The following is a 20,058-nucleotide window of genomic DNA, read 5'->3' as shown; positions in this document are numbered from 1 at the left end:
ACCAATGTTTTATTGTACTTCTTTGTAGCATGTTTGGCTTAGCAGGTGCTGACACAAGGAAAACAAAAATACATTCACATCCCCTTTGCACTAAAAGCTAAAGGATGAGTCAAAGACTATTGATAGAATGAAAATGTGTTAAGAAACACACATATCGGGAGTTTAACCAGCCGAAAGCCGCCTGCACTGCATCATCATTACTCGACATTCTCCCAATAACCCAGATTTCCGGGACCAGAAGAACCCACCTATTTTTTTTTGGGGGGGGGTCTGTCAGTCTTGTTGTGCTGTGCATAGATCAAATTCAGTGACCCTATAACCTCACTCTATCTTGCCCTCTGTGTTCCCTCCCCCATCTGTCCTCCCTCTTCCCCTGGGGTCACCCGTCCATCACTTCCCTACCTCCCCCGCCTGCGGTACGGCTGTGGTAACACAACACTGACTGGTACCCATTTCCATGGCAACTGTTCCCCTGAGAACCCCCCCAGCATCCTCAGCAACAACAAGGCAACTCCTGGAAACATACACACATACAGGAATGGTATTTTAGAAGGCTGTTTCTAGTAAAAAGAAGGCGGAAATCAACCTTTCTTCCTATCATAAGGTCTAACTATAGACAGAGGGACGCGGGGAGTGGGGGGGGGGGCTAGGAAATGCATGGGGCAGCAGAGAGAAAGAAACACAGCCAATGTTATAATGTAGGCCTACTGATGCAGTAGGCACCATGCTAAGTAAAAGCAAGCACGAAAAAAGATGGAGCCATCTTAAGAAAATTGAATAGGTTGCATGGTTCATGTGACTAAATTGTAGTTCCGCTAAATTCTGTGCAAGGATTCATTACACTAAAGACTAGATTACTGCAACAACATGCTATTAGGGATGGAGAGATATCCGGAACCATAGCCCAATTTCACGATACGATACTGTCACAATATGGTAATTATCATTAATATTGTGGGGAGGTTGGCGATATAAAAAAGCTTGATATACTGTGTAAAAACAAATAAATAAATACATCAATAAATAAATAAATTTTTATAAATAAATAAATGAAAAAAAAAAAAAAAAAAATATATATATATATATATATATATATATTTGCGTGTAAAAACAAGAATAATAATTAATGCCATGTAATGTCCAAGTACTTACGGGAGCTGACTGTGTCCACATATTGAGGCAGGTAAGGAGCCCACAAATCAATGGTGTCCTTACGTCCTGATTGGCCGATCCTTCTCAACTCAGCTAACAGTAAAGCTTGTGCTGCTTCTCGTACCTATGTTTTAAAAAAAAAAAAAAAACGAAATTTTTTTTTTTAAAAAAAGGACAGTTTCAGTTGTGGTGTGAAGATAGAGGCGCTGACATTTGTATAATAGGACGTTAAGCCGGCGGGCGCAAATGAAGTGCAATTTAAGGTGCCACAGTTCAATCTTTGATGTTTTACCTCCAGACAGCGGTCTTGCCATCTCCTCGCAAGCATTTCGAGCAGTGGAGGACGAAACTTATCTAGGCCCAAGAGGTCAGGGAGCATGACACAGTGCATTGCTGCCAGCTGGCTCCAACCTGCAAATATACACACGGTAATTTCGTGGAATTTGTACTGGCAGGTGTAAGAAAAACAAAACAAAAAAAACCCCAAAAAAAACACACAATTGTTCTCGCAAAAAAAGACAAGTTGTTCATGCATTGTCAGCTTTTTACATTGCTCTTGTGTCGGACAAGACAGATTCGATTGACCGAAAACTTAAAACACATCACAACCAAATTACATTTTGATTGAAAATTTAATTTTTTGCAACATCCCCACATGAAAGAGGCACATTTTGTTTTATTTTAAAGTGCGAGAAACTTTTTTTTTTTTTTCTACATGACAGCCATGATGCTCCCACAGCCTTGCAGACACACATAATATAATTTGATTCTATTAAAAACAATGATATATTTCAGAAGGATTTGAACAAACTATCAGCAACACTTTTCTTTCTCAAGTTTTCTAGAGAAAGGTTGCGAGAGTGGCATGTCTCAATGTGAAAATACGTGTACCCACCTGCAGACACGCCAAAAAACAAAACTAATCCAGAAAAATCACTTCAGACTGAATTGTCTACATTTTTTAAATAATGCATAAAGTGGACCTCTGCCTACTTGGGTTTTGCTTGTTTTTTTCCAAAATTTGTTTAAATATTTAACATTTTCAAGTCTTTTTTTATTGGAGAGGAAGGGTCTCCTCCTTTGTTTTTCAATGGAAACGCTACCGGCATTATATAACTGCTTATTAAAGAATTTTTGGGTTAAATTTTTTTTACAAAATCTTCGCAATGGAATTATAAGAGTGTCAACTATTTGCCGATGTATCCAGTCGCTCTCTTTTTGAGTAGCGGAGGTCCACTTTAAAGTTAACTCACACACAAATGCTAAACTAAAGAAAACGATCACCCGAAAGTTAATGAACAACAATCAGAGTCTGTTCAAAGAGACAAACGCCTCTTGACTATCAGATCCCATCTACAAAAAGAGTTTCATCCCTAAACGTCACAACGGACGTGAAATGAAACAAGCTGTCCGTCATCTCCAGAATTTCAGCTTCATTTTGAGGATATTTACTTCCAGATCTGCCGTCATTATCAATGAAACAAGCCAGACTGAAATCATAACAACCCCATCAGGGAGGAGTCGCTAAAATCAACTGTTGCACCTCGCAAAGTGTGTGGTGCTTCTCATATGATCGGAATCATTGGTTGTGAGAAACAAAGTGTACGTTGATTTTTTTTGGATGGTTGGATTGCCTACAGATTACGTCACGGATTTAAAAAATTTACACTCATCGGGTTGATTGAGAAGTATTTTGCCCATGATAAAGAATCACTGATTAAGTTAAAGGAAGCAGTATTCAGCGGCTTAAGATCGCCAAGAGAGTTTCCAATTAGTCAACTATTTCTGCCGGGATTGTCTGGCGAAAATGACACGCATGCAAAGTAAGCAAAAAGAAGCAGAAAAGAGCAAACATGCAAAAGACAGAAAGAGAAATCTCACTGGACGACATGTCGTACACTGCACACGAACAACGAGACAAAACAACAACGGTCAATGCACTCTCAAATGAATCATTTCAAGACAGCTTTGGTGGTTTGCAAGTTCCACAAAGCTGGGAATTTATTTTGAAAGGGAATTGAACACACCGGCGACAGACAAACACGGAACACGTAGACAGACAGCGCTATAGACCCGAACGGTGATGAAGACGAGGGGGAAAAAAAATCATACATGGACACAAGAAAAAAGCAGGAGGAGGATGGTAAAGTTGGAATGATGTCAGTAACTTCTTGAGGAGAGAAACATGACATGATAGTTAAAAAAAAAAAAAAACAAGAATAGGAGATTATGAACATCAGAAAAGGAACAGAAGAGAGGAAGGGGAGAGGAGGCTCTCCAAGGATAAATTGGGTGAATCAAGAACAGGGCTGAAAGATTTCCTTGAAGCTGTAGCCATCAGTTCAGTCAGTACCTTCATTGACTGAGGGGATGCTATGAGAAGGAGGACCTGGGCTGGGGGAGCCAGGGGCCCTCTGAGGAAGAACCCCAGGGGCCCCCAAGGGCCCCGCAGTCGTAGCGGTAGCAGCAACGTTGGTGCTGGCTGTGGTGGCTACCGCAGCTTGTGAAAGGAAGAAAAGGAGAAAAATAGTAAAGAGTGAAGGAAGATGTTAGAAAGCTGTTAACGGTATACATACAAACAAAGAACATAGAGGAAGGGGGGGAGGAGGATAAGCAGTTAAGGAGAAAGGAAGAATATTTTACTCCATTACAAAACAGACAGCAACAGAAAATAATCAAGGCAAGCAAATTATAGAAAAAAAAAAATGAAAGAAAATGTCTTGACCCTGTCTGGAAAAAAAAAAAAAAGCAACATGGAATTACATAACTCTTACTCAATTTGGACAAAGAAAAATACAGAAGTCCAGGAGGTTTTAAGATCAATAGTTAGAACTCGCGATTAAAACATCTTCGACGTGTACAATGTGAAATACACTCAAACTACAGAGTACAATTTGCTATGTGGGAGAGAAGTAACAAGAGAAGTTCACATGAGTCAAAATGGAAGGCCATCGAAAACAAAAAGAGAGGAAAATAGATAATCCACAATAGACCAACAAAAAGGATCACATCGGTATTTTACGGACTTAAACTCACTTTTTTCCATAGGTTGGCTGCTCCTGCGACTTTTGCTCTGGAGCAACATATACGTGAAAAAAAATAATAAATCTATTTCATAGACGGCCACAAGAGGGCACTCTATTCTTATGCACCAATGTCTCATACTCCTTAAAAAGAAATAAAAAATGTCATTTGGCCTGTTTTGTGAAGGCCTCAGTGGTTTGTTTAAGAACACAAGAGAATAACTGCATCACGAAGACCAAGGACTAACCAGAAAGTTGAGGGATAACATAAGAAATAAAGGTGCCGTAAATAAAAAAAAAAGAAACTTTTTTTTTTTCTCTCAGAGCGGGCAACAGGCTGAAGCCATGCAGAGGAGATGAAAATGCATTGGTCATAAATAAAAGAAACAATGAAATCGACCAAAAAAAAAAATACAGTGTTACGTTCCCCACCCCCCCCAACACCCACTCTCCGCCACAACTCTAAATAATATAATTTTTGTTGCAAAACAAACCAACTCTGTAGACTTAATCCTCGCGGCGCACAATGGGCAAGGAGAGCGTCACTGCCAACTACTGGAGTGGATGTGCAATGACACTTTATTGCAGTACGGCGAAAACATAAAAAAGCATGTTCCCCAAGGCCCGCCCCACTATTTGAGAAGCACTGGTTTATATAACCCATAAAAAAAAACTTAAGTTAATGTGACGTATTTGTGTCTGCCAACCCCACAGATTGTTGACAATGACTTGCTTTTAACAATTTTGCAATCATGACAAGACTTGAAGAAAGAATAAAAAAAATCATTGCTTACAATACAGGGTTTTTTTTTATTTTTTCCCCATTGGGAGATTGGAAGCCGCTATTAGCGCACAACACACACACCTGGCTGGAGTAGACCGTCTGAGCAGAGGTCATGGCCAAGGAGTCCCTCTGAATGGACGTGAATAGGAGTGTGGCGCGAATCAGTCCACACGCTTGTCACGCTTCAGGCCCATTAAAGCATGACAAAAGCGCCCCCCCCCATCCCCATCCTCCCCCAACCAAGAACACAAGTGTGCCATCCAAGGCAAGCAAGTGCGTGTATAAACAATTGTGCAGGTATTGTGCTTGATAAGTGTGCACGTGCGCGCGTGTGTTCGCCAGATGGTGACAGATGGTTACAATGTCGCCGACAGGGAACCTGAACAAGTTTCAACACTTCTTTCAGTTTTAAAATGATATCAGTCACTTTTGTCATTTTGTCTTTCAACATCTCCTTATACAATTAGAAAACAGAATTTTTTTTTTGGGGTTTCTGGCAGACTTCTCATAGTTATGAATATTCATGAAATGACAAAATAGTTTTGATTTGTATAAAACAGTTTGTGGAAGACATACGCCAATTTCCGTCTATAAATGCATTAAAAACATTTCCGAACGTTTGTTCTTTAAATGCAATTAATATTTTTTCACAAGATAAAAGCATTCAATGCTCAAAAAGACTTTCAAAATAATTATTTTTTTCAGAAGGAACTCCAGCTGTTTATACCTCTACCATATCAAAAACGACAAAAGAGTCCTTTAAAAGAACCACTGAACAAGAAAACAGCAGCAGCTTCCTTCTGTGATATTTTTTTTTTTTTAAGTCTCAGTGGGATTTATTGCCAGTAGGCTACATTCTGAGCCCCCGCTTCTCTCTCAATGTCCCCGCAGGGCCCCATGGGTGTGTGAAGCAAGCACCCCCTCTTTTGTAGTTACCTTGTTTGATCTGGGCTTGTAGCGCCGGGTTGGAGGGCTGAGGGGGTGTGGCCGGCGTCCTACGAGGAGTCTCCGGGGTTCCTCCTGGTCTGGGAGGCCTGGAGAAGGATCACAAAGACAAGGCATGAAATATTAAAGGAACGGACAGGAGAAAGGTGGAAGAGCACAAAAAAACAAACAAAAAAAAAAAACGGACACATACACACACAGAGACACACAAAAGGGCATTTGTATGATCAGGCTATTGAATTTTTAAGTAAGGGCACAATCTTGCCAGAGGAAACTCATTTTTTGAGACATAAATATCCAGAAATACAATTGACAAAAAAAGCTGCACAGATCTCATGAATATGCATTTATATATTAAAAGTGATTGAAAAAAAAATAATTATAATAATCATTGATACATTAGAGTCTTCAGGAATGGTCTTGTAAACCATTCCAGACGGAAAGATTTCAATTACTTCATTACTCTCTTGTTCTTGAATTTCTTTGGATCATGGCATTTTTTTGCAGCGATTTGAGATCTGTGGGATGACTTTGTTTTGTCAGACAGGCTCTATTTATGTGATTGCTTGATTGAGGAGGTCCGGAGTTAATCAAGGTTGGGTGTGGTCAGTGAAAATGAACTGACAAATTTGATTAGCCACAGTAAAATTGATGATATTATAATAACGATTGGGGCCACAACTCTTTAGGGTCACATAGCTTGGAATTGTTTTTTTTCCTGAGTAAATAAAAAAAAAAAAATCTCCATTAAACTGCATTTCCGGTCATTTTCATTTACATTTGTTCAATGACATGAAACATTAAAGTGGGGGAAAAAAAACTGCAAAGAGGCAAATAGCTTTTCACAATACGATTTAGTGTTGTTTGAGAGCGTCATTTGCGTCTGCATTTATGACCTGACTGGTGCCTTTTTCATGTGCTCGCCAACAAAGGTGGCGTTGGTCATGCCCATCAGCGTGTTGGCCAGAGAGATGACGGACAGGAGGTGCTGCGTAGTGACCGCCCTCGACACACCGTACGTCCCCTTGCCAACGATGTCTGACAATGTCAGCTTCCGACCTGTTGCGAGGGACAACTGCCGCAGCAAAGACTCCTAACAAATTGCGGATGATAAATGAAACAAACACAGGTGACGGTTAGAGCACATCGGAGGTTAGTTTCATTTTAATCTCAATTGGTCATTTGAAGAGTGCACATTTTTATTTCAACTATTGAATTCTAAATAAAATAAAAATGTCATAATTTATAGATTTTTTTTTTTTATTTTACAAATAGAAAATATAAAACCCCCCAACTAAAGGGAGGAGCTATACATAGGAATAAGGCCAAAATAAAATAAAATGAAAAAAATAAATACATCAATGTGTGGCATGATGGACTTGAGGCGCATGGTACTTTCTTGTTTATCCCCCAAGCCTCTCATAGTTTACAGGTGTACAATAAAGTGTTCTCTCTGTTATACCTCCTACAACTCTTCTTTTACGGCCCCATAATAACATAGTGCACTCGATGCATGCACCGTTTCCGCGTTTGGGGCATGACGGTGTGCTAACTTAGTTTCGCTCGGCTAAGGCTAACATAATAACAGCCTCCAATTCTTGAAAGGATTCTGTCTGGTGGAATGTGACTTTACTGTAAATGACATATTACATTTATAATTGTTCTTAGTTATCCAATATTTTAAAGCAATAAAATCGTCCACATTCAGTATCTTTCTTCTTCTGCGCCACAATGACATCATTTGAACCGCTCACTAAGCATTGTGAATCAAACACAATTTAGATTTCAACTACTGCTACTAACGACTACTATAATATGCAACAGCAGCGCACTGAAAAATGTGTTCATTAATCCTTCCACTTTTTGATTCGTGTTTTAAATATTGCGTTCCTGAGAGAATGTTGCAAATATCTGCTTTAAAATGACACACACAAAAGTGATTAAACTGATGGCAATTCTTCCCAGCCAATCAATAAAATTAAATTCAAGCATCCCTGACATAAAATAGGCTAACCCTAAAAACAAATTAGTTCAAAGAAAAATTTGCTTGACTGTCAATGTTAAATTTTGAAATCGCTAACCGATCGTGCGGAGCGGAACATACCTTGAAGGTGGGCAGCATGAGGGACATGTGACCTCCTCTGGAGATGAGACCGAAAGAAATGGGGCAGTGTGGCCTGAGCATGCCAAGTCTCTCCAGACAGATGCCGTCCAGCTGCCCGTTGAGACCCCAAGCATGCAAGCAGGACATAAAAAGTTTGGCTGTGTCCATCGTAAGGTTGTACTCCAGAAGACTCAAGGATTTGGACTTCTCCTCGCGCCTTCTCATCTCCTCCTCTTCCTCTTCATCTTCGTCCAACAGGTGCTCCTTGATGGTCTCTTTCATTGTTTCCTTTACCTATTTGTAAAAAAATAAGTCCACACAGGTGTTTTAAACCAAGTCTAGATAAGGCAAAGTACTTTAATTGTCATGCTGTATGACACAAAGGCCTATTCCAAAAGTTAAGTGCAGATCCAGGCTTGATTATAAATTAATTATTCATAACGTATTTTTGCAATATTCTAATTTTAAAAATCCATTTACATAATTCTCCGTCCTTGTTCTGTATGATCAGCTCCTTTTCAGGATTATGCCGCGCTTATTTGAAATAAATTCATATTATCAACCTTGCACTTCCGAAAGCAAGTCCCAATAAAAGTTTACTGTTCCGATCAATTCTGGATTGTTGCGTGTTTCGTCCTGACCTGCTTGAAGATCTTGTTGGCCAGGAAAGAGCCTCCCTTGTCAGCCCCCGCCTGGCTTTTCTGCAGCGTCTCAGGGGACACCAGCATGGGATTTGGCCTCTGAGCTTCTTCTGTCAGCAACTGGATGATCACTGCTTCCACGTCAAAGAACAGCACATGCATGTCAGGGTCCGTGAGGTTGGTCTTCATTGCCTGGACCACCAGTGCATTGTGAGAATATTTGGGCAGGTTTCCCTGATGAGGAGGAAAAAACATGGAGAAAAAAAAAAATTACAGCGAATATGTTACGCAAAGGTGATACAAGTTTAAGAGGAAGACTATAATTGAACCAGTAGTCACATTTCTTAAAACTAAAAACAAATCAATCAAAGAGGAATCCTGTTACATCACATTTCGTGAGAAACAATGACACACTACTGGCGACTTGTTCCCTTGAATGTGAAAATCTACAAATCAGTTAAATCACCCATAATACGATAAAAAAAAATCATACATTTTAGAAATGCAATTATTTTGGAAAGGGAAAAATATAATAAACAAATCCAATTTAAACAGCCTTCTTGTCTTGGTCGCTGGGCCAATGCCAGGGGGTTCCAGAGGATAAACATTGCCACCTAGAGGCCAAGGGCCCCATTGCACACAAGTACACAGAATGACATAATAAAGAAGACGCTCACTGACCTTTTTTTCACAAACACTAAAAACCTCCCAAAAATATGTACTGACACCAGAAACCAGAAAAAATGTATTGTGCTTTAGGTTTCAAAAAGTATCTCATACAATCATAAATGTATAATAAATGATGAACTACAGATCTTTTTAATGCATTAATAGCCTGTCCGACTTTAATGGATTTTTAATTATTAATTGCATTATAAGTCAGTTTTAGTGTTATTAAAAAGGGAAGGAATTTGCTTTTCGCACGTGTTACAACACTAAATAACTGTCTAATTAGTTTTCAATACAATAATAATAATAATGCCTTTATTAGTCCCACAATGGGGAAATTCGAGATTCAAACCCAGGCCTCCTGGGGAGACTGGGTCCTGAACGCGGCGCCTTAGACCACTCGGCCATCCTGGCAGCCACGAGATTCGAACCCAGGCCTCCTGGGGAGACTGGTTCCGGAACGCGGCGCCTTAGACCACTCGGCCATCGTGGCAGCCAATATTAATTTGCCCTTTATTAGTCCCACAATGGGGAAATTCGAGATTCGAACCCAGGCCTCCTGGGGAGACTGGGTCCCGAACGCGGCGCCTTAGACCACTCGGCCATCCTGGCAGCCTAATTCGAGATTCGAACCCAGGCCTCCTGGGGAGACTGGGTCCGGAACGCGGCGCCTTAGACCACTCGGCCATCCTGGCAGCCAATTCGAGATTCGAACCCAGGCCTCTTGGGGAGACTGGGACCGGAACGCGGCGCCTTAGACCACTCGGCCATCCTGGCAGCCTACAATGCTTCCTTCCGGCAGTACCTCACTGAAATGTGACTGTACCTTATCAGCATTGTCTGCTGCCAGCAGATTGGTGGCAAGTGTTTGCAGTTTGTGCTGAGCCATGTTCTTCAGTGCCGCCAGGCTCCGGCGAGTCATTGCCTGCTTCAGGTTCACTGCCGAGTGGCTCAAGGCATCCACGGTGGCCGGAGCCAGCTCATCGCAGGCGTTGAGTATCTCGACGGCGGTGATACCCATTACACAGCGGTCCAAGGCCCCTGCAAATATTAGGTTTCGGATAGTGAGCAGGTTAAGAGAGAGCCGAACAGAACATTGAAAACGAATAAGAGGAGTATCCGATTTGCTCATTTTAATCTTTTGACCACTGAAGGGGGACAAACTTTGTTGTTTGTTTTTCCTTCCTTCCTGTCACACATTTTTTGTCTGACGTCTTCTACATTTTTTTTTCTTTTTTTAAATCAACACCAAATATTCTTCATCCCCCATACATTGGTTTCATACGGCTCACTATCAACATCTATCGTCTTGAATGTGATTCAGGTCACAGTTATCTGTGGCTGCAACAATCCTCTACACTTACAAAAAGAGAGAGGTTTAGAGGAGACCCCATTAGCTGCAGACAGACCTGATATCAGGATTGGCTCTAGGTATTGAGTGAGAAGAGAAGTGGCACCATTATGCTGTGTGCGTGTGTGTCAAAGAAAGAGAGAGTTAGTGTCGGTTTTAGAGAGAGTGCGTACGTGTGTGTGGACTCAGGCATCAGACATGTAATGGTGCCATGGCTCACAGACACATTCTCTCTCTCGCTTTCTGACTGCTCTCTCTCTCACACACATCCACAGAGGCAAGCACGCTTTTTCTCACTCAATGTCTCATACACGCTTTAATTTCACACTCAGTTACCCTGCAATCTCTCGGCACGACAGCTCATTCAGCCCCCGAACACGCACACACGCACGCACGCACGCATTCCCAGTGATATCATAGTAGAGGTGTATTCCAACCAATGTTTCGGCTGATATGCATATGTCCATTTGTGCTGACGTTGAGGTGGGACGCTGAACTGAAATTGTTTCTTGAAGCAGCAAAATGAGCTTTTAAGAATAATTCTAAAACATTCACATTTTACAGGTCCATCCGTTACATAAGCCGATGATCCTCAGGAGGGTCACCGATCCCAGCTGTCATTGGGCAGTAAAAGCGGGGTACACCCTAAACTAGTTGCCAGCCAATCGCAGGACAGGTGCAATGTATTATATAAAAATATCAAAATAACCAAAGTTATTAAAAACTGCCTGTTTACTTTCAAAGTATGTTCATAAGTTTGCTTTTTTTTTTTACGTTTTAGACTCTGCATATTGATGATTTTCAAACATTGCAGTCGAGTCCGGAATTGAGCCCCTGCACTAAGAGGGGGTTCATTGTATGACAACTCTCACCTGTATCCATCTGCCAGACATAAACAGAGCCATCAGAGCATCCAACAACAAGGTAGTCGTCAGCAGGGCGCCACTTGATGACTTGGATTGGGAAGAGGTGCCGCGATGCAAGCATGATGCACTTCCTTTCCCTAAGACTGAGCAGGCCAACCGAGTGGTCGCTGGCCACGGAGCAGACACAGTGTTGCACCCGAGTCTGCGGAGAAAACAAGGGCAGGATAGTTTCAAATCATTTTTTCAATAACACTCTCCTGTTCGATACTGCACTGGTAGCGTTGGGTTACGTGCTGATTACTTTTATGCTGCATGAAAGTCGCCCACTTGAAAAACTACACTAACAATGACCCACACCGTATCATACATTCATTTTAAAGGCAAAAAAAATTAACGCAAGGGCTTGTCGACAATGTGACAAAGTCTATTGAAGGAGGACTCACGCTACAGTTCTCTGGAGGAACAATGAGCTGGGTGATCTCTCCTCCATGCACACAGAAAATGTGCTTCATCTCTCCAGTGAAAATGTCCCACACTATGACAGAGAAGTCCACCCCTCCCGACACCAGGGAGCGCTGGTCGTAGCGGGGTGATATCTGGTATGGATACAGGACACATGTCACCTTATTCCTGTGACCTCGTAGTGTACGATGGGGTGGCCATCCTGCAGAGAACAAGCAAATAATTTACGACCAAGGTAATACTTGAAAGCAAAGGGATGTTATCATAACAAAAAAAAAGTTACATTTAAAAACTAAATACTCAAGAACAACTACGGAACAGACTCAACTGGGAACTTCACTAATGTCCACCCTACTTCAATCATGTCCAATCATCAATGAGTTCAAATAAATATAAAAAAAAATATTTGAGAGGGAGAGAAAATAGAGGGAGCTGGGTTAAGCTCAGGGTTTGGGGTTAGCTGTCGCATTACATACATATTACTGTATTATTACTGTCATTCTAATAGTATACGTACGACAACCTTAAATTATTGCTAATTACATATACTATATGAATATCAACAGTTCACTGTTGTGGTGAAGTGTGTTTATTTATTTATATTTATTAATTGTATTTAATTATATATTAATTGTTTTAAAAAAAATAACTTCATCCTTTTTGGTCAATTGGACAACGCATGAATGTTGATGACAAAATCAATTAGTATTGAGAGTCCTTGACAGAGGTTTGCAATTAGATAGTCTTAAAAAAAAAAAAACTCTCCTTTCTTCACCTCTTCTAAGCATGTGTTCTCCCTGCAGCAACTGAACGATGGCAGTCTGAGTCGCAGGAACCAAAATAATGCTGCCATCTTCTCTCCCACACACTAGTCGACCCTGGGAGGGGATGTAGACACTCGCTGTCACCTGAAGAAGGAAATAATATGCATTTCAATGGAAGATAACAAAATAACACTCCATCAGATATTTAAATTTCAAACTCCTGTATGAGAAACGTATTCTTGCGCTGGGTCCCCAACCTTAATAGGTTCCTCTTTGCTAGACAGGATGCTGAGCTGGTCAATGATACCAGAAGACACAGGTATCAATTTATCAAAAGCCTTTTGGAGACTGATGGTGGATGACACCTGCAGCTCTAGAGAAAAGCGGATACACAGACCCGTGAGATTAGATCACCTGAGTTTGCTACAACAGTTGTGTAGAGCAGTGATTCTCAAATTGGAGTCATTCAGGTGGAGTTTGGGACACTCATTTGTCCTCACCCGCCGGAGTGGACTGTGGCCGTGGAGGCGAAGAGTCAGGGATGCTCCACAAAGACAGTTTGCCTGCAGAGTCTCCCTGGATCAGTAGCTTGTGGAAGGGCTCTCGTCGGCCAAAGAAGAAGCAAGTCACAGGAGGACATATCAGGAGCTAGAAAGTATGAGATGTACGACCAACCTCAGGCTTAAGAGCAACCTTGAACTTCAAATCACGTTATTTTCGCATGCAAAAGTTAAGGAATTTGAACTCAAACGATAACCTCAGGTCCTGTTATTTGAACAACATTTTGATCTGCTGAGACACAAGTCCGAGAGCACTTTAGGAATTTTGCTTCTCAAAGCACAGTGGCTGCCCAGGGCAAGCGCATGATTATGATGCCCCCCCCCCCCAAAAAAAATATTCTGTGTGGATTGTAGGAAATTTTGGAGTGTGCGATCAGAATAGTTTTAAACCTCTTTCAATATATAGCCGCCATCTGTCACGCTGAGTGCCCACATCTTTAATACAGACATCCGACTGAATTATTCATCAACCAGGAGTGTGGATGTTTGTGTTGTGGAGTGCATGTGTGTGTGTGTGTGTGATGGAGAGAAGGGGGAGTATTTATGTTTGACTTGCGCCTGGTGTATTGCAAAGCAAAAAGACATTTTGATGCCCGTTGGAATTTTTATGGCAAAACAAAATCACTCCAACGCTGACTTTCTGAACGTCCTCGTTCGGATATTGTGGCAATCCACAAAACATTCAGAGAGCCATCCACATCTTCTGCATTTGTTAACCCACTTCACATTGTAAGTTTGATTCGGAGTGGTAATGACAACTCCAGCGTACTGACCTGTTTGTCTGTTCGATTCTCCATGCTGTAGACCAATGGCGGGATTGAGCCTTCTTTTTTGCCCACATCACTTCGGAAATGGACACTAGCAGGTAGACAGCTGGGAAAAAAAATAGAATTGAAGCTTTTTGGTCTAATCTAAATGATGATGCTGAAGTTGGGTGATTTGCAAATATACCTGGCTGGCAGGTTATAAATGTAACTGCAGCCATCTTCGGTCCAGATGATGACTTTGTCTGCTGCAATGAACTCGCCTCCAGCCCAGGCCGAGTCATTGTCACTGGGTACGGAGCAGAGTAGCGAATAGTCACCTGCATCAAAAACCTGACAAACACAAAAACAGATTTGGGATTGAATATAAGGCAAAGGGACGCTCTGCTCCGTTAATTTGTGAGTGCCACCATCTCTTACCCTCCAGAATTTGGAGCAGACCACCAGCAAGCTGCTCTGAGTGAACGTACAGAAGGAAATACTCCGACAGCCCTGACAGTAGATGGGTTTGGACTCTTCTTCAAACACCGGGTCCAGGTCCTGAGGGGATGTTTGTTTTGCCATTAATATATTTATGTTCATGTTTTTGTCTGGAAAAAAATTAAGGGATTTCCTGTTTCGGAATGACTGCTACCTGCATCCTGTTGACCTCTGCTGTGATGATCCAGACTTTTAAAATTCCCGTCACTGACACCGCCACGACTGTGTCCTCTACAGAAAAGAGAGTCAATAAATCAGAATGTAACCGTGGATCCAGCAATTTGTGAATTGTAATTTTAAACGGTCATTTGAGTTTTGCACAAATTAAACGTGCGTTCATCATCGTCAGTCCTGATTTCAGTCTATACAAGTAAACATTTATACATAGACTCCATACCGGTTTATTTCTACAAATCTTGAAAGTTTGCGCAAAACATTCTAAAAGGGACAAAATAGCATCTTTAAACCTTGCGTACGGTGTGATCGGATAATACTCATGGAGCTGATCCAGTCGGGAGAGATTTTGGACACCAGCGAGTAAAGCACCTCCAGACTGGTGGCATCCACCAGGAGAATCTCTGGGTAGTGGCCATTACAAAGCAGACGACCTTCTCGTTGAGTGCTGACAGTGAACTGATAGAACTAGAGGGAGGTATCGCAGAGGAAAAGTAACAGGGAGAAATCAGAACAACAGATGAGAAAAGATGGCAATGGAAGCCATGAAATGAAATGAGTGATTGTTAGTTAATACATTTCATAAAAAAAAAAAAAGATTACCTGGATGCCAGTGTGAGCACAAGCCAGTTTTGTAAATTCAATACAGCGACCATCATTAACATCCCATAAACACATCTCCCTGGGGACACCACAAAAATTATTGTAAAATGAAATTTTAAAAAAGAGTTTGGTAAAAAAAAAAATATTGACGATATAGCGCGGTATTGTATGCTCACCCGCTCTCTGATGCACTGACAATATACTGTTTATCAGCGCAGGCGCTGGCTTTAGACAGACAGGTGATGGAGGCTGTATGACCAAACAACATGGCCCTGGGACAAATCTGTGAGAATGGAAACATACAAACAATTAAACCTGCAAGCAGCGAGGAATGGACCCAAACCACCAGCAGAAGTGACAAAGCTTCCCCATCAAGTCTGCGCCCTCCTTTTTGTTTTTTAACGGAGGGGGCCCGCTTGCGCTCATTGATCACATATTTTTCTGCCGTCGTGCAGACGAGTTCACGGCAGTTTAAAAATGGTTGGCTGTATGTTTCCCGGCAGGAGTTCGGGATACTTTTCATGTCACCTGTCTTGATGAACATCCATCAGTCAATTTGTAGGGAGCATGCAGCAAACCCGAGTAGTTGTGAATTTTTACCATGATAAACCCAGCTGCTAAATTCCATAAGGTACTGAAAAGGTAAAGGTACGGTAAACCACACCGTATGATTTTATTGCTACCTCCAGCTCCGACGTCAGGTCCCAAAGGCAGATCTGTCCATCATGGCAGCCAGTGATGATCGTGCTGAAGTCGTCCATCACCAACAGGGTGCTGATACAGTGGGTTGGAGCGGTGCGACCCCATAGAACAATGGGTAGAACCAGATTGTTCCCGGACATTGTGTTGATTTGTCTGGTAGGGTTCAATTAAAGTGAATATAAGTGAAGACTAGGGGGGAAAAAATCCCATAATTTAATGTGTAGTATTTTAAAGTTGTAAAAATCAGTAAAACGTACTACTTTATTTTGGTTGCAGAGGGTTATATTAATGCAGCTTTTGCTCCATGACAACCTAGCCTTCAATGACTAAAAATGTTCGTGCACAAAAACATACGCTTGACACTGCCACATTTTGGTTATTCTGGGAGTGGAAAAGATAATACACAATACACCGAACTCTAACAGCGTTGTTGTGTGCAGACAGTAATAAGATCATTGTCGTAATCGATCGTTCACTCAATTTGCGCAGATCATTATATCTTACAACGAAGAGACAGCACGACGCACTACCGTTAAATAAAGCTTTTGCTTCAATTACGTAGAGACTCACCTTCAGTTCAGTTTTGTTTGTTTGCACTGTTAAGCTTCGATGGAAACTGGATTTCATTCTCTGACTGGGAATTAAAATTACGTTGAATTAAACTGATTCTGAAATGTCCGCAATCTTATTTGATGTCGGCGGATTATATGTCAGCAGTTAACAGTAAAAATGCAGCTAAGGGAAACGTGTGTAGGAATAGCTCGAAAGGGTGTCGTGTGTGATTCCCTATATTGTTGCATTTTCGTTACCTTATTTATGCATGTCATACTAACAACAACCGATCGGCTAAAAAAATGCTATGCTAAATTAAAGTCAATGAACGGTAATGTTGGGACTTCCGGGTTGCGAAAGCTTCATAGGATGAAAATGTAATACCTAAGGTTGTGGATACGCACCAAAAACAGCAGCTCACTGAGGCATCTCCTTCGTAATGTGGTTATTTTTTCGCAGTTGGTGGTAAATAAAAACTTTTTTTTTTTTTTTAAAACGCAGCTTATTTTGAGCTTTTAGCTCAGGCAGTCCTTTGCGTGACGGTCAGTCAATTGATCACGAGCCATAGTTAGGCTATGACCATAACCGCATCCGGGTGTTTCTTTCAAAGTAAAAGCAGGCGGTTTGCACCATTTGCCAAAGCAGCATTCGTTCCAACAAATCCGGACATAGTGTTCTTTGGATGGTGGGTTTTAATAAATACTTACCTCCATTATAGAAACGTTTCTGCAGGAATGAGTTGCCATAAAATCAGGAAACACATGCATGCCTTTGAAAAAGGACAGTTTTATTTACAGGAAATTTGATTTGAATTACAATACAAATGTTCATTGACGGAGAGGAGAGTCCTCAGAGACTCACAATTCTTTCAATCATTAGTTGAGGAGTGTGTGGGTGTGTGTGTGTGTGTGTGTGTGAACTATGTACGTGTGTCAATGTCTGTTTGAAGTGTGGCAGCTTTGGCAAATGGAAAAGTCCTTCAAAATATCAGCAGCCTCCTCTTTCCCTCCAATCGTCCCGACTCAGTGACTCTCTCCTTTCTTTCCCACAACCTGCATGAACAGACCATTCATTTATTACTACACATATAAAATGTTTGACACATTGGCTTAGTGTTGTGATCGATGCATACCCTTTTGAAGTCATTCATGTTGGTGGCCTGTACTGGATTACCAATGAATGTCAGGTAGTTGATTTTTGTGGTCTCCTCATCTCCTTGATTTGATTTGACGAACAACTAGTGAATGGGGAAACAAAGACACAAATAATAGATTATAATGCATTTTTGTAGTCCAGTGAGGTGCTAGATGTTGTTCCTATGTGAGGTGACAAGCAGCAAACAACACTCTACTATGGGATCGGACAGGAAGAAAATTCCCCCGTCTCCAGTAATGAGGAAAAAAAAATCTGTTAATATCCACAAACCCAATATACAACTCGTACTATTAAATAAATTGCTTTTTACACTTAAATGTGTACTGCAACTTCACAGTTTAATATCATTTAGAACAAACATCCTGTTCACGGATGTGTATCAATTAGAACATTGATTCACATTCATATTGCGTTGCATCACACCTTTTGTGTTCTGCAGACAAACGATCTCAAGTTACGTGGAATCATAAGGAACCTATTCAACAGTGAATGAGTGGAAGGAGAAACTAGAGTTTAACAGAAGCATGCATGATCATTAAATAACTGCTTACGGTTGTGGACCTTGTTGTGAGAATACAATCTGGATTTGTAATCAGGACAAAAAATTAATACTAGTCATAATGCAAGATGTACTTGGTTCGTTGCAATATTTTAGTCATAAAAGCGAACTTCTGGTTCTTACCGTTACGCTCTGCACATTCTGAAACTTGACATAGCGCAGTGGAATGATTCCATCGTCTTTGTAGTCTTCTTCCGCCAGCTCCAGAGTTTGAGTGGCTTCGTTTCTCTCGGCATCGTCGAAACCCATCGAACGCGGGAGATTGATAAATATCTTCACCACTTTAGGAGCTTGGGCTAGGACACAAAAAAAAGGAGATACAACATTTATCATGGGTGGAAATATTAAGGAGAGACAAAGAGTTGCCAGAAAACATTGCTCAATAGGCTCACGAACAATTCAAGATCAGTGCAAACATACTCACCAAAGTCTGAGCACTGTAGCTTCATGGAAAAGAGCTTCACAGGCTGGTTGAAGGCAAAAGTAGTCAGCAACTGCAAACAAAATATCAAACACCTTTAAAGTAGTAAGATTGATGAGCCAGGAGTTGGGATTTGAGCTCGACCTGACTCAGACATATTCATGAAGGCATGCTTTAGAACATATGCCAGCTGCAGTCACTATTTCTCTTGTACAAGAGACCAGAATAGGAACACGTAGGGCTTGGCAATAAATCAATATCAACATGTACCACGTTCATTACAAAAAAAAATCACAAAGAAAATCCTAATCGCAAATTGCAAGGCATTCTGCCGGGATGCAGGTTTACGATACAATATGGCGTTACGATTAGTGCAACAATGAATTTTCCGTCTGTGTGTGCCCTGCGATTGGCTGGCAACCAGTTCAGGGTGTACCCCGCCTACAGCTGTGTTAGGTTCCAGCACGCCCACGACCCTCACGAGGAGAAGCAGCTTAGATAATGGATGGATGGATCTGGAGGATGTGGAATTAGCCTGTTGCCCTGGTTGTTGTCCGTTTTGTTGCTTACCTGTTCATCACAGTCGGACTCCAGGTAGGAAGAGTCTTTCAGTAAGCAGTTGTCAAAGCCACAGTCATCGCTCTCGTTGAGGCACTCACAGCCGGCTTTGTTGACAAAAGGCATGAGGTCCATCTGGAAACAAAATCAAGTACTATACTGCATTTTAGCTTTATTTGAAAGTCAACATAATTCTCTGCAATTTTGTAAATACTTCAACTTCGTCATGGAACAATTTTGATGTATTAAAATGACGTCCACTTACATATCCCTTTGGAATGTCAGAGTCCTCGCCGTTTCCTGGATCATTTTCTGTGAGCTGTTTGATCTTGTCCTCCAGACCTGCAGCATCAGCTCCTTGATACTGGTCCACCCGATCACGGTTCCTGAAGAATAAGAACGTCGGTGTCGCTGATATGTTGTTGGCTTCCTTTGTTGCCTAGGGAAGAGAGAGATTACTCAGTTAAATAACCAAAATGATCTAAATGGTTGCCTTTCTTTGGCAAAATATTTCACACTGTTCCTAAACTTCCACAAGGTTATTCACTTTTTTAATACCCAACAATTTTTGAAAACATACACCGCATGTTTTATTGTTGTGTTGAGATCAGACTGACCGGACAGACATGGACATCAACTTCGAGGAAGACCACCTGGGGATACTTATTACTCAACATGTTGAACGCTGGAGCTATTCTGACACATGGCCGGCACCTGATGGGAGAGCAGAAAGTACTATTAACTAGCTCTTGACACAGAAGTGCTCAAA

At 41.3% G+C, this 20,058-nt stretch overlaps 2 protein-coding genes across 6 annotated transcripts in view; both read right to left on the bottom strand.

Annotated features, from left to right (window-relative positions):
* Positions 1-17,147, bottom strand: part of wdr7 (WD repeat domain 7) — a 37,327-nt gene extending 20,180 nt beyond the window's left edge. Inside the window, exons 1-22 of one of the 4 annotated variants that reach the window (XM_088281413.1) lie at positions 17,001-17,147; positions 16,026-16,197; positions 15,519-15,625; positions 15,343-15,421; positions 15,033-15,207; positions 14,720-14,796; positions 14,506-14,625; positions 14,273-14,418; positions 14,095-14,194; positions 13,262-13,409; positions 13,019-13,134; positions 12,773-12,905; positions 11,979-12,199; positions 11,542-11,737; positions 10,145-10,359; positions 8,650-8,883; positions 8,009-8,302; positions 6,801-6,997; positions 5,896-5,993; positions 3,506-3,652; positions 1,445-1,563; positions 1,153-1,276 (exon numbers count right to left, since the gene is read on the bottom strand). In XM_088281413.1, coding sequence (XP_088137539.1) covers positions 1,153-1,276; positions 1,445-1,563; positions 3,506-3,652; positions 5,896-5,993; positions 6,801-6,997; positions 8,009-8,302; positions 8,650-8,883; positions 10,145-10,359; positions 11,542-11,737; positions 11,979-12,199; positions 12,773-12,905; positions 13,019-13,134; positions 13,262-13,409; positions 14,095-14,194; positions 14,273-14,418; positions 14,506-14,625; positions 14,720-14,796; positions 15,033-15,207; positions 15,343-15,421; positions 15,519-15,625; positions 16,026-16,184 — 3,205 coding nt within the window. In that variant the 5' untranslated portion in view covers positions 16,185-16,197; positions 17,001-17,147. Of the gene's footprint in view, positions 1-1,152; positions 1,277-1,444; positions 1,564-3,505; positions 3,653-5,895; positions 5,994-6,800; positions 6,998-8,008; positions 8,303-8,649; positions 8,884-10,144; positions 10,360-11,541; positions 11,738-11,978; positions 12,200-12,772; positions 12,906-13,018; positions 13,135-13,261; positions 13,410-14,094; positions 14,195-14,272; positions 14,419-14,505; positions 14,626-14,719; positions 14,797-15,032; positions 15,208-15,342; positions 15,422-15,518; positions 15,626-16,025; positions 16,198-16,614; positions 16,896-17,000 lie in introns of those variants that run through there. The other 3 variants (XM_088281415.1, XM_088281414.1, XM_088281416.1) reach the window with 3 other exon arrangements.
* Positions 1-20,058, bottom strand: part of txnl1 (thioredoxin-like 1) — a 139,526-nt gene that overhangs the window by 118,499 nt on the left and 969 nt on the right. The window contains exons 2-8 of one of the 2 annotated variants that reach the window (XR_015839751.1): positions 19,907-20,003; positions 19,555-19,728; positions 19,302-19,424; positions 18,735-18,804; positions 18,434-18,606; positions 17,729-17,833; positions 17,516-17,648 (exon numbers count right to left, since the gene is read on the bottom strand). Coding sequence is in view for 1 of the 2 variants with exons in the window: in XM_088281373.1 (XP_088137499.1) it covers positions 17,619-17,648; positions 17,729-17,833; positions 18,434-18,606; positions 18,735-18,804; positions 19,302-19,424; positions 19,555-19,728; positions 19,907-20,003 (772 nt within the window). In the remaining variant the exon portion in view is untranslated. Of the gene's footprint in view, positions 1-17,362; positions 17,649-17,728; positions 17,834-18,433; positions 18,607-18,734; positions 18,805-19,301; positions 19,425-19,554; positions 19,729-19,906; positions 20,004-20,058 lie in introns of those variants that run through there. The other variant, XM_088281373.1, reaches the window with a different exon arrangement.

Source organism: Idiotropiscis lumnitzeri, chromosome 18, assembly GCF_059441095.1.
Source record: "Idiotropiscis lumnitzeri isolate Australia: NSW breed Sydney's pygmy pipehorse chromosome 18, RoL_Ilum_1.0, whole genome shotgun sequence".
Classification (NCBI taxonomy): Eukaryota; Metazoa; Chordata; class Actinopteri; order Syngnathiformes; family Syngnathidae; genus Idiotropiscis; species Idiotropiscis lumnitzeri.
Note: the sequence above shows the minus strand (reverse complement) of the source record. Positions and strands in the feature narration are given on the sequence as shown.